This window comes from Echinops telfairi, unplaced genomic scaffold (assembly GCF_000313985.2).
Source record: "Echinops telfairi isolate 266 unplaced genomic scaffold, ASM31398v2 ScPeMD7_655;HRSCAF=1070, whole genome shotgun sequence".
In the NCBI taxonomy this organism is placed as follows: Eukaryota; Metazoa; Chordata; class Mammalia; order Afrosoricida; family Tenrecidae; genus Echinops; species Echinops telfairi.
In genome coordinates, this window is record NW_022104553.1 from 21,533,078 (window position 1) to 21,545,299 (window position 12,222).

The 12,222-nt window shown below is 60.7% G+C and overlaps 1 protein-coding gene across 2 annotated transcripts in view; it reads right to left on the minus strand.

Moving 5' to 3' along the window:
• The window catches only part of AP2A1 (adaptor related protein complex 2 subunit alpha 1), a 23,919-nt gene that overhangs the window by 6,001 nt on the left and 5,696 nt on the right, over nt 1-12,222 (minus strand). For both annotated transcript variants that reach the window (XM_004710445.3, XM_030886251.2), the window contains exons 2-8: nt 5,262-5,330; nt 4,985-5,127; nt 4,536-4,729; nt 2,072-2,201; nt 1,538-1,639; nt 376-484; nt 18-168 (exon numbers count right to left, since the gene is read on the minus strand). In XM_004710445.3, coding sequence (XP_004710502.1) covers nt 18-168; nt 376-484; nt 1,538-1,639; nt 2,072-2,201; nt 4,536-4,729; nt 4,985-5,127; nt 5,262-5,330 — 898 coding nt within the window. The remainder of the gene's footprint in view (nt 1-17; nt 169-375; nt 485-1,537; nt 1,640-2,071; nt 2,202-4,535; nt 4,730-4,984; nt 5,128-5,261; nt 5,331-12,222) is intronic.

Sequence of the window (12,222 nt, forward strand, 5' to 3'; positions counted from 1 at the left end):
CCCGCCGGGCTGAGCACCTGTCGTAGTGGATGATGAGGCTGATGGTCTCGAAGAGGATGGCGTTCTTGGCATTCGAGTGCTGCACCTTCTTGGACTTGGGCGGCTCCTGGGCCTTGTTGAGCACGGTCTCCAGGCACTCCACCAGCCGCCCCTTCACAGCTGCGTCCTCTGAGGGGGCAACAACCAGTGAGGGCTGGGCCTCCTGCTCAGGGCCCCCAGGGGCGCAGCCGGCCGAGGTGCACCTGCCTGCCGGTGTGCATGTACGTGTGCCTGCACCGGATGTCTGTGTGCCTCCGTGTGTCTGTGCCTCCCGGTGCGCATGCCCAGTGCCTAAGCATCAGTGTGGCTGTGCGGTCTGGGGGAGCCCGGCAGTACCTGGGGGCGGGTAGCACTGCAGCAGGCGCAGGAGCTTGACGGAGAGCCAGGGGGCGGGGACGAAATAGTAGGTGTAGTCCTGGAGGTCGGTGGACGCCGACGAGACGATCTGGGGCGGTGGAGAGGAGGGCGCCAGTGGGCAGGGGGCCACCGGGGCTGGGTCCGCACCCCCATACAGTGAGGCTCAGAGGGCGTGCGGTGCCCTCGTTCACCCAGCTGGGACCAACTCCACAGACACTGCCCCCACCAGCCACCCCAGTACAGATGCTCTGGCTCTTGCTAGACCAGCTGGATAGGGGGGTCAAGACTTGTCCCCTGAAAGATCTGTTCTATGGGGTCGAGCCCCAGCTTGGGGACAAGGTCTTTCAGATGGGTCAGCTCACAGGAAGTGACCTAGTCCTTCCAGGCCGCGGTGAGAAGAGACCACAGGCAGCCAGAACACACGTGCCCTGGGGTCCTGGGCTGCAGTCACCAGAAGCCAGCAGAGCGCCTGGCCCAGACGCCCCCTCGTGGTCCCAGAGTCCACGCTCCAAAGCAAACAGCTGTGGTGTGAGTGTGAGGCAGGGGAGGGAGGGCGGGGGAGAAGAGGTGACATCAAGGGCTCAATAGAAAATAAACATCTAGAAAATATTTCCAAGACTGGAACTCCTTACAGGGGTAGGGCCAGAGCCTTTCTCCGGGAGAGCAGCTGGTGGCTTAGAACTGCTGGCCTTGCGGTTAGCAGCGCAGCGTGTAACCGCTGTGCCACCAGAGCCCCACTAGAGTACTGGAAACGAAGGGACTCAGGAGGGCAGCAGCACGCTGTGAAAGCGGTAACCCAGGTCATCGGGCCCTGCTTGCTAAAACCACAGGTCAAAAGATGAAAAGATTTCTAGGAATCAAAGAGTGGGGGCATTGGTGGGGGGGCGCGGAGCGGGCAGACTGGACCTCACAACCTGCCTTCTGGCACCCAGCGTCACCCATCCCCACTCTCCATAGGAGGCAGCCGACGCCCCAGGGGGGGACACTACTTGCCCAGGGTCACACAGCTGGCCAGGCTGGGGGTGAACCCAGACAGGCTGTTGGGCTGAGTTCTGGGCCAACTGCCTCTGAGTCAGGGGACGCAGCAGCAGGCGGAGGGGAGGGTACGGTACCAGGGCACCAGCCCCCAGGCTACACCCACCCGGCTCAGGCGCGACACAGCCAGGGACACGCAGGTCTTGAAGTCGTCGGGGTTCTTCTTGCACAGGCAGGTGATGAGACTGACGGCGGCCGTGACCACGCCCTGGGAGCAGAGACCGTGGTCGGGGTGAGCTCTAGTGTGAAGGGGGCACCGGGATGGGAGGGGCTGCTAAAGAGGGCTGTGAGTTTAACAGAGGTTAGCGTGAAGAGGGGACAGAGGTCAGATCTCTGTGCTGGGGGGCGGGGGCGGGGTGGGCATGGGAGTTGTGGGGGAATGACTGGGTGTCAGGGGCAGAAGTTAGAATTTCCTGAGAGGCTAGCTGTGTGATATGTGATGGGGACATGGGACAGGATGCCAGGACATCCAGGTGTGTGTGGAGCTGGCAAGCGGGCAGGAGGGCTGATGGTGCCTGGGGCGGATGTGGAGGTGAAGATGGGGACCTAAGGGTGCCACAGGAGAGCGTGGGGGTAGAGGTCCGGTCCTGGCTAACATGTAGGCAGTAGGGGCACGGGGCTGTGGGGCGTGACAGCTCACCATGTGCTGGTCATTGAGCAGGTGCACGACTCGGGCCGTCCACTCGCCCATGGGCACCAGGTCTGGCGAGGCCTTGTAGAGACGCAGCAGACACAGGGCAGCGCTCTGCTTCACGCTATCCATGCTGTCCCTGTGGGGGACACAGGTGGGCGGGTGGGGGTCAGAGCCAGCCCTTCTCCGGGTGCCCTTCCCAGGCAGGGTGGTGAGAAGGACAGGAGCCAGCGGGCCGGGATCCAGTCCCCAAGGCCCACCAGCCCTAGACCCCAGCTTCTTCTTCGGCAAAACAGGCTGTGGTTGCCAGGGAGGCCTGTCTGGCCCTGTATCTGCAGACATCAGCGAAATGCATGCTGCCTTCGAGGGGTCTGGGGAGGAGCAATGAGAGGGCAGGCGATGGAGGCCAGGGGCAGGAGGCGAGACCACTAGGGCTCCTGAGAGGCCCGACAGGCGGACTCCCAGGTGAGGGATTCACAGGTAGACCCCGCCCAGAGGCACCGCACAAGCCAGGTCGGCAATCGGTCTGCTTCCGAAGGTCACTGCCTTGAGACTGTGAGGGCAGGGGCACGCTCGCCGGGAGTCAGGATGGCTCAGTGGTTTCCGGCCCTGGCTACCCAGCTCTCCGTCCGGCCAGCAGTGGAGATGGATGACGATCCGGACGGACACGGGCACTGCTGCGGATGCCCCCGTCTGCATGTTGCCAGTGGCGCCCCCTGGAGGCGGAGTGGAGCCTGGAACGGGGCATGTGTGACCTCATCCTGAATGGAAGGGAATGGCTAACGAGGGACTTTCTGATGGTAATCTTTACCAAAGCATTTGTCACGATGACCCAGCTCAGCTTCTATGGTGGTGCAGTGGTCAGTGGTTCAAGCTCTCCACAACCGCCCCAAAGGGCGGCACTTTGAGTCCACCAGGGGCTCCGGGAGAGAAAGATGAGGCCGCTTGCTTCAGTAAGGTTTCCTGCCTTTGGGACGGAATAGGGCGGTCCCAGCCTGTCCTGCAGAGTTGCCGTGAATTGGAACGGACACGACAGCAACTGTGATTACTGTTGGGACCTCCCAGCCCACAGAGCAAGAGAAGCCGGGTGCTTTGGGGAGGAGGCTGGTCTGTGGAGCGGGCTGCCTCTGGGCCCTTAACCGGGGGAGCTCGGTTTGCTGGTCCACGGAACTGGGGCTGAGGGCCATCAGATTGAGGCTTCTTGGGCATTTATTGGCAGCCCTGCAGGAGCTTAGCAGCAGTGCCTGGGCAGGGCGGAGGCCAGGCCATGAGGCTGAGGGGAGGGGAGGGGCCTCCTGCAGGCCCAGCAGAGAAGAAACTGTCCCGACCGACTGAACAAACACCTGCCTCCTGGACATACCTCACCTGAATCGTCACCTGTTCACTTACTGCATGAGCGCCAGAATCATGAGCCTCACCTGCGAGTTCTGGGTGGCCACTGCCCTGACTTTGCTGCCCAGCCAAGAGAGGGCTGGCAGAAGGGCAGAGGCCTACCTGGCCTGGCCTCACAGAAATCAGCCCCGGGCGATGTTGACAGAGAGGCTGACTTTTGGGGAGTAGTGCTTGGATGCTCCGCTGCCATCTGGAAGGTTGGCAGTTCGCATCCACCCAGCCACTCTGAGGGAAACCGGGCCATCTGCCGTCCCAGAGCCGGCGGCCGTAGAGCCCCGGAGGGCAGTTCGGCTTGAACAACCACAGGCTCCTCTTCCTGCCTGCGTCCCCACCACCTGTCGGCCTGGAGGTTGTGCACACCTGGTGCTCTGTTGCTCACTGTGGCCTCCCTGTGGCCTGGGCAACACCTGGCACCTTGCCGATGCTCAAGGGCCCCTCCTTCTGCAGGCCTGTCCCGTGGTGGCCCTGTTGCCCTCTGTGCCTCTCCCCTGGGCCACAACAACCCCTCACTGGGGTCTCTGTCCAGTCCCTGGCCAGCCCATCCTGGTCCCTGGGCTGAGGCACTCATGAGACACCTAGCGCACCCAAGCCTTGTGGCGCTGAGGGGGAAGGTCAGGGGTTCGACCCCAGCCAGCGCCTCTACGGGAAAAAGAGCTGATGGTCTGCTCTGTGGGGAGCACGGCCCAGGAGCACAGGATGGATCTACTGGGCCTGGGGGGTCAGAGTCGGGTGGATGGGGGGGCACGCAACAGCAGAGCAGAGCTGCCCTGTCATCCTGCAGGGACTGGAGCAACTTGTGGCCTCCTACCCTGGACCGTGTTCCCGAGGAGGTGGTGGACGTCACACCATCAACACAGACGCTGATCTTGGCCCTGGCTCTCACTCAGCCGCCAGCATCATGCCGGCACTTAGTAGGTGCTCCACAAACACTGGCCACCCACACACCTGGTGGTCATCCCCTCCTTTGTCCCAGAAATGGAGGGCCCGTCAGTCAGACACGCACCCTGGTTTGTGGGGTGACTGCAGTGGCCCTGTGGGAGCATCCACCCTGGCCGCCCCACCACCACCACCCCAGTCTCACCCGGCCACCAGGATGCGGGGGATGTCAGCGGCAAAGGCCTCGCCCATCTCGCGGCTCCCCACGTTGGCGATGCAGTGCAGGGCCAGGCACATGAAGGTGGGGTTGCGGCTGGCCAGGTCATTCTTGATGGCGTTGTTGATGAGCCGGATCAGCTCTGAGTTCGAGTTCACCAGCACTGAGATGAACAGGTAGCCCTGGAGGGGCCGGGTGGGGGCTGAGCACTGAGGACCCGTGGCTCTGGGTCCTAGTACCTGTAGTCCTCTCCTTCCCCAGTTGCAGGAGCCCTGGGTGCCCAGCCCCTCCTCTCTCAGCCCAGGGGTCCAGGTCCCCAGCCCCTCCTCCTCCTTCCTCAGCCTCCAATCCCTCCTCCCTCATTTGCAAGAGCCCTGGACGCCCAGCCCCTCCTCCCTCAGCCCGGGGGTCCAGGTTCCGCCCCTCCCCGGACGCACAATCTGCTTCTCCGTGTACTTGTTGGAGCTCAGCAGGTTCACAGCCTCCATGTGGCCGAAGTCAATGTCATGGCCCAGCAGGAAGATGAAGAGCAGCTTGCACACATACTTCTTCTTACTGTAGCCATCCAGAGCTTTGTCCCCTGGGGCCAGAGAAAGGCAGGCAAGGGGGCAAAAAACAGGCACCAGTCACACCTACAAACCAGAAGTTCAGGTGGCCAGCCCCTTTCCCCTCCTCCCCACCTCCAGACCCAGGCGTACCTGCCCCAGGCCCCACCTTTGAACTTGGAGCGGATGTTGGCCAGTTCCTTGTTGATCCTCTTGATCTCAGCCTCCTTGCTCTTACCTGGGGGGTGGGGGGAGCAGAGCAGCCAGGGAGGGCGGTGAGGGCCCGGCCACAGCCGGCAGGGCAGGCTGCCCCGTTGACCCAGACTGGCTCTGGAGCTGGGGCTTTGGGGGTGGTGCCACCCCTGGCCCCACATCCCAGTGCAACGGCACACCTCCCACCCCGTTCTGGACTCTCCCTAGTCCCACCATGGTCTGAGCTCCCCACTCAGCTCCCGCTGCACCCCAGCAAGGAGCCTGCCAGCCATGGACCCACAGAGTCCCCAGGTCGGGCTCCCCAGGTGCTGTCCACTGAGTATTGAACGACGGACCGCCACTGAGCCAGCGTCTCCCCCAGACCTGCCCCGCCCCCCACTGATGATGGTCCCACCACCTCTTCTTCCCTAGGCCCTTGGGTGCTGGCCTTGTCTCCTCCCACTGGTCCCTACCTTGCCTCCACCCCACTCGTCTAGGGGGCTATCCCTCTCCTGACAAGCCTACCTTCTGGAGGCCACCTCTAGAAAGCACCCACGCCCCGCCACAGCCGGCCCAGGCTCCCCCAATGCCTACCACACCCTCTTCTGCCTGCCATGCCCTTCCAGACACATGGTGCCCGCCCCCCCAGTCTTGTCCCCCCACCCCCCGACTTCATCCCTACCCGCCTGGACCCGTTCCCAACCATGAGCCACCCCTCACACCAGCCAAAGGGGGCTGCCACCCCTGGCCTCACCCTCAGCACCTCCACTGGCCTCTGCTTAGTTCTAGAACATTCCCAGCACTGCTGCTGAGCCCAGCCTGAGTCTCAGTCCCCCACCCCACTGCCACCTCTGCAAAGCCTCCCCACAACGCAGCTCTCTCATTCAGCGTCTGAATGTCAGGGAGACAGGAGGTGCTCACTGAACGTCCAGTCGGCTGGGGGTCAGTCCTGACCCGCTGCATGACCTGTAGTCCCTTGGCTCACGTGGGAGTGAATGGATGAAGGAATGAACGATTGGCTAAGTGAATACTCTGGCACGTGGGCAAATATGCAGCCTTCCTCTCTAGAAATCCTGCCCCTGGACCCCAACGATGGCCTCTACAGCCCCACAATGGCCTCGGAAGTCCTCATAAGCCCTCGACCACGTGACACCACCGCAGTGAAGCACGTCATCATCAGGACCAACAAGCCCTGGTAGTGTGGTGGTCCAGTGCTTGGCTGCTAACCACGCCAGTTCAAACCCACCAGCCACCCTGAACAAGAGAGAAATCAAAGACACTGTCGACTTTCATAAAGGGCAAACCTAAAATCGAAAGATAGCAGCCGACTGCTGTCAAGTCGATTCCTCTACTCTTTCCGGGAGCAGACAGCCTCATCTTTCTCCCAGAGAGTGGCTGGTGGGTTTGAACTGCCAGCCTGATGGTTCGCAAGGCAATGCATTAGGGATACACCACGAGGGCTCCCTACCGGGAGCGAGGAGACAAGAGGCCAGAGAGCGCATGAAACATGTTTGCGGGAGAATGCTGACTACACATTGACATGACGCTGCTCCAGATGGACTGGATGACATCAATACTTCAATATTAATCCCACCTGTTTCTTTACATTTTGTGGGGAGGGGAGGGAGGAGAGGGTCATGTGGATATCAGGGCTTTGGGGTTGTGGCTCTTTGTAAAAACGCCAAAGCTAGGACCCACAGGACTAACTCAGGACAGGTGCCACATCCCATCTGGGCCTTAAGAACTCAAAACTGGCCACAGCAGGGCGGACAGTGCACGATCTCACGTCCACAGTGACACCGAGGGGAGCCTGCCTGGCAGCCTCGCTCTGGCGTAGGGCATTGCAGGGGGCATGTGCTGGCCGGCACTGGCCCGTGAGTCTCTGGAGCCAGGCCAAAAAACTCCACCCTCGCTGCCACCGAGTCCGTTCCAACTCACAGCGACCCTACCGGGTCGGGAAGAGCTGCCCCTGTAGGTGTCTGAGACTGCAATGCTTTACGGGAGCGGAAAGCCTTGTCTTTCTCCCTCAGGAGCCAGGACGGTGGGGAAAAGGAGAGCTTCCCTTTGGGGAGCTGGAGCACTAGGTTCATGAAGGCGCCTGGGAGGCCCGGGACCGGTGGCAGTGGTTGCACATGGGGCCGCAATGTTGGCAGCCGCTCCAGGGGAGAGACGGGCTCTCTCCTCCAGCAGAGAATCACCATCTCAGAAACTCACAGGGGGCGGCTGTGATGGCAGTGAGTTTTCTATTTTTAATGTTGGCTTTTTGGAGGCCGGCACGTTGAGCTGCTCACTGCAAGGTCAAGGGTTTGAAACCACCAGCCGCTCTTTGGGAGAAAGGTGAGGCTTTCTACTCCTGTAGAGACAGAGTCAAGGCCTGGGAAGCCCATGGATGGGGTGGGGTGGGGTGGAGGGGGGGCGTTCTACTCCATCCCAGGAGGCCGCTTGCTGCGAGTCGGAAGCCACTTGCTGGCAGTGAGGGTGGTGGAGAGGCAGGTTGCCCGTGGTGGGGCAGTTTGGGAAACGAGGACAATGGTGCCCCAACAAGAAGGATGGGACCAGCGTCGCTGAATTGCATGTATGGAGGCTGGTGGGCCTTTCAGGGTGTCTGTTTTTATGAGATGGAAAAAAAGGAGAGGAGAGATAAAAGGCATTGGTTAAAAGATGAGCATCAAGGATTGAGTGGAATCCCCCAACACCGGTTCCACTTCACTATGGTCAGCTTGGCTGGGCCAGAATTCTCAGCGGGTCGGCAGTTACATACCAATAACATCCCCCATCTCACCCCACAGCCCCTGTAACCAGCCCATCCGATGCAACACCCTTGACCGAGGCAGCAGGCCTGAATGCCAGGGAGGTTCCCTGGGGCATGTTCTGTGTCACCTTTGATCTGACAAGGGGAGAGAACAGAGGAAGACGGAGAGCAGAGGAAGGTCATGGAGTGCATGCATTGGACCCTGGGGTCCCTGTGCTGAGAACCTCCTAGACCTGGGGGCAAAGTTTAATCGCCAAGGCAGGCTGGGCTCAGAGATGCTGAAGGGATACAGGGCCTTCTCCTGGAGCTGGCATCCTGCTCTTGAAATTCTAGCCTCCTCAACCTCGAGGGGAGAGTCACCTGCTTGTGGCGTTTCTGTTCACAGCTGAACCGGAGGATGAAGACTGGGAACAGGCCATCATAAAACCATTGCCCTGGATGGAGTCCATCCCGACTCATAGCGGCCACGACGGACAGAGTAAGACTACCCCACAGGGTTTCCAAGGCGGCCGTCGATCTTTACAGACGCAGACAGCCTCCTCTTTCTCTGAAGGGGCACCTGGTAGGTTTGAACTGCTGATTCTGAGATTAGCAGTGGGGCACTTTTAACTATCGTGCCATGAGGGCGCCTCATGACATGACCCACAGGGCTCCGTGGCACAGAACGCCGACCAAACGGAGACTTGATTTGACTTTTCATTGGGAATTGGGCCAAGGTTTACCGGGCCAGCCAGTTTCCCGTGGTGCAGTTCACACACACTTTGTTTCCTCACATCAACTGCAATTCCCGTCCCCAGGGACCACCCCCCATCCCACATTTCTCCCCCCTGCTCCCACTCCCCCTCCCTCGCATCCTGGCCCTCTGTGCCCAGTCCTGGGGAAATAAATGCTCAGTGGCTGGCTGTTGAAAGGGGTGTGAGCCTCCCTGGTGCTATCATTCCCCTTACAGACCTGGGGTTTTGTTGGGCTGAAAATTGAGTCACGGGGGTGGGGTAGGGGTGTGTGAGCTCATTTCCAGGACTGAAGGGTGGGTGACTGTGGGTCATAGTCTCAGGGGTTCCCCTGTCTGTCCAACCAGGGCGCCTGATCTCTGCAGTCACACAGACGTTAATCACTGTCAATTCTATCAGTTTATCAGCTCAGGCCGTGTAAGCAAAGAACCACAGGGACGCAGTGCTGGCTGCCTGAGAAAGGGCAAGTGGGGAAGGCTGGGGGGGGCGCTACAGGGGAACTCTCTTTACTGCTGATGGTAGGAGGCCTGGTAGCACAGTGGGTTAGGCACCAGGCTGCCAAGTACAAGGTCGGCGGTTCAAACTCACCAGGTGAGGCTGTTGCTTCAGTCTCTCCAGACCAAATGCACCGCCATCAAGTCTTTCCCACTCATAGCAACCCTGAGGGACAGGGCAGAACCCCCCCTGGGGGTTTCTGAGACTGTAGCCCTTTATAGGGGTAGAGAGCCTCACTTTTCTCCTAAGGCTCGGTGGATGGGTTCGAATTGCTGACCTTAGGGCAAATAGCCCAAATGCACTGGCTGATCTGCATTGGAGGGTCCCCCTAGAAACGCTGCATGTTTTCCGAGCCGGTGTCTCAGAAGCTTGGTGTGGCTGCTAGCCTCAAGGTCCGAGGCCTCTCTGTGGGTGTGAGGCCATCTAGGGTCACTGAGTGAGAATGGACTCGGTGGCAGGGGGTTGTCTTCCGAGGGTCCCTGTGTGGCTCAGGCAGCATGCCATCAACAAGTCACCCAGAGGTCTGGGGCTCGCAGTTGCCCAGCGTTCCGGTGGGAGGAGGCCTGGTGACAAGCTTCGGCAAAGATCGAGGCGCAGTTCAGTTCTGCTCCACTTGCTGTGAGTCAGCACTGATTGCACAGCGACAGGCTCCGTTAGGGGCTGATCAGGCCGGCCTCCAGCGCCGATGGGAGCCTGAGGAGGGCAGGGCTGGGCCGGTCGGGGCCTCCCCACCAAACCCGCCAACCACTTCCAGTCGAGGGGTCTTCCAGAATCCAGGCCAGGAGCTCAGTAAAGAGGTAGAGATGTGAATGCGGGGCTGTCAGAAGCTGAGGGGAGAGAGGGACTGGGTCCCTGATGTCACTGGCCAAGCGTTCGTGGGGTGGGAGGAGTTTTCTTTGGCCAGGGTGGCCTCAGTGGCCACCCGATCCTTCATTTATTAATTAAACTGCCCAGGACCAGCGGGCCAGGTTGGAGTGGGCACAGCTGGGTCCCTAGGACCTCCAAGGTACACCTGTGCTGATGAGCTGCTGGGGGGGGGAGGGGGCGCACAAGTTAGGGAAGGGCTGCCAGTGACCAGTAAGTTGACCACTCCCGTTAGCTCTGCATGGCCTGGGCCTCTGTGGAAGTGGCCCAGAAGGGACATCTGAGGAGAGCCTTGAAAGATAAGGCAGGCTACGTTCCGGGCACCAGGGGGTCAAGCAGGGGCAGGCCTCTTGGCAGGGAGGAGGAGCCTGGGAGGGGCAGGAGGGGCCTGACAGGGGTGACCAGCTGTGCTTGCCTCAGAACTCTTTCCTAGGGGCCAAACCCAAACATCCCAAAACATCTTTTGTTACCCATGTGCTGCTAAGGAGCCAGGCTGACATCTCAGGTTATGCACTGGGTTGCTGAACTGAGAGGTCAGCGGTTCTAAACCACTGGCTTCTTCAAGAGAGAAAGATGAGGCTTTCAGCTCCCATAGAGTTACGGCCTCAGAAACCCACAGGGACACTTCCACCCTGTCCTAGAGGGTCGCTGCGAGTCAGAATCGACTGGATGGCAGTGAGTTTGGTCTAACTCACACCCGTCTGCCAGCGTGCATGATGGCGCCCCGGTGGCATGGCAGTGTAGCACTCAGTGGCTATTGGAACCCACAAAGAGACTTTGAAGAAGACGTGGCTGGCAGCTGCTCAGAAACCCCCTGGGGCAGTTCCACCCTGTCCCATGGGGTCACCATGCATCAGCATTGACTGTTAGCCCCCAGCAACAAGCGCCGATCCTGAGTTCCTGCCGGGTGCCTGGAAAATGCCTTTGAATACTGGTAGCACCGGGTACCCCCCAGAAGAACGGCCCAGAGCGGTGTTGGCGGAAGTACAGCCGGAATGCTCTTTCGAAGCACGGATCTCGAGACTGGACACGGTGTCAGGAGAGACCAGGCGCAGGGGAAGGACATCACTCCATTCAATGACCTGGTCAAGCGTTAAGGCAGCTAGAGAGGACGGCCTCCCTCGACCAGATGGATGGACACGTGGCTGGCTGCAGCCACAGGCTCACACAGAACTGAGGATGGCGTGGGTCTGGGCGGAGCTTCGTCTGTCGTGCATGGGGGCGGCTGAGTTGGAACCGACTCGGTGGGTGGGCAGAGTCCGCGGGAACGCTGAGAGGCGCGCGTTCGGATCGCTCCGGTTTCAAGGCGTCAACGACAGCTTTGGTGGGAACGGACTGAGATGTGTAGGAAGAAAGGCCTGGCGATCCAATTCCGGAAGTCAGCCTGGGAAAAGCCACGTGACTCAGAGGGCCCGCTGCTCCGCAGTCCAGAGGGGGCAGAAGGGAGTGGCGGCGGCAGCTCAGGATTCCCTGGATTCTTTGCTCGCTCCTGGCGCACGCACTGCCCTAGAGTGGCCAGAAGAACCCGTCCCCAACGGCCCCTGGCTTGTTCTTATCAGTACCACTCACAGCCACCTGGACGCGCACTGGATGTCCCACGTGACTGTGTGTGGTCTGTCCGCACCCAGGCCCATCACCCAGAGTGGCGCGTGGCCCCGTCGGCATGCATTCATTCATCACCCCCCAGGCCTCCTGTGAGTCAGGCCCAGCACTGAGTGGGGATGAGACAGGGCGGGCTGGTTCCGACCTCGGGGCCCAGGCGTGTCCTTGGAAAGGCTGTGGGGGCTGACCCACGGTGACCCCGTGAACAGAGAAGGGCCATCCCGCGGGGTTTCCCACCATCCTGCCCGCAGCCAGCTCTCTCTGGAGGGTCCTCGGGGCATATCTGACCCCTGAACTTTTCCTGATGGCCTTTCCCAGGCTCCATGCAAGGGCTCCCCCAGCTCCCCACAGTCCACACTCAGGCCCTCCCTGAGCATGTGCTCCAGGGAGCTGCAGGCCCAGATAGGAGGCAGGCCCGCCCTGGCCCCTAGATACCAGCAGCCGCTCCTCTTCCTTATCAGCAGAATTTGCCCTTTCTCCACCTTCTAGACGTT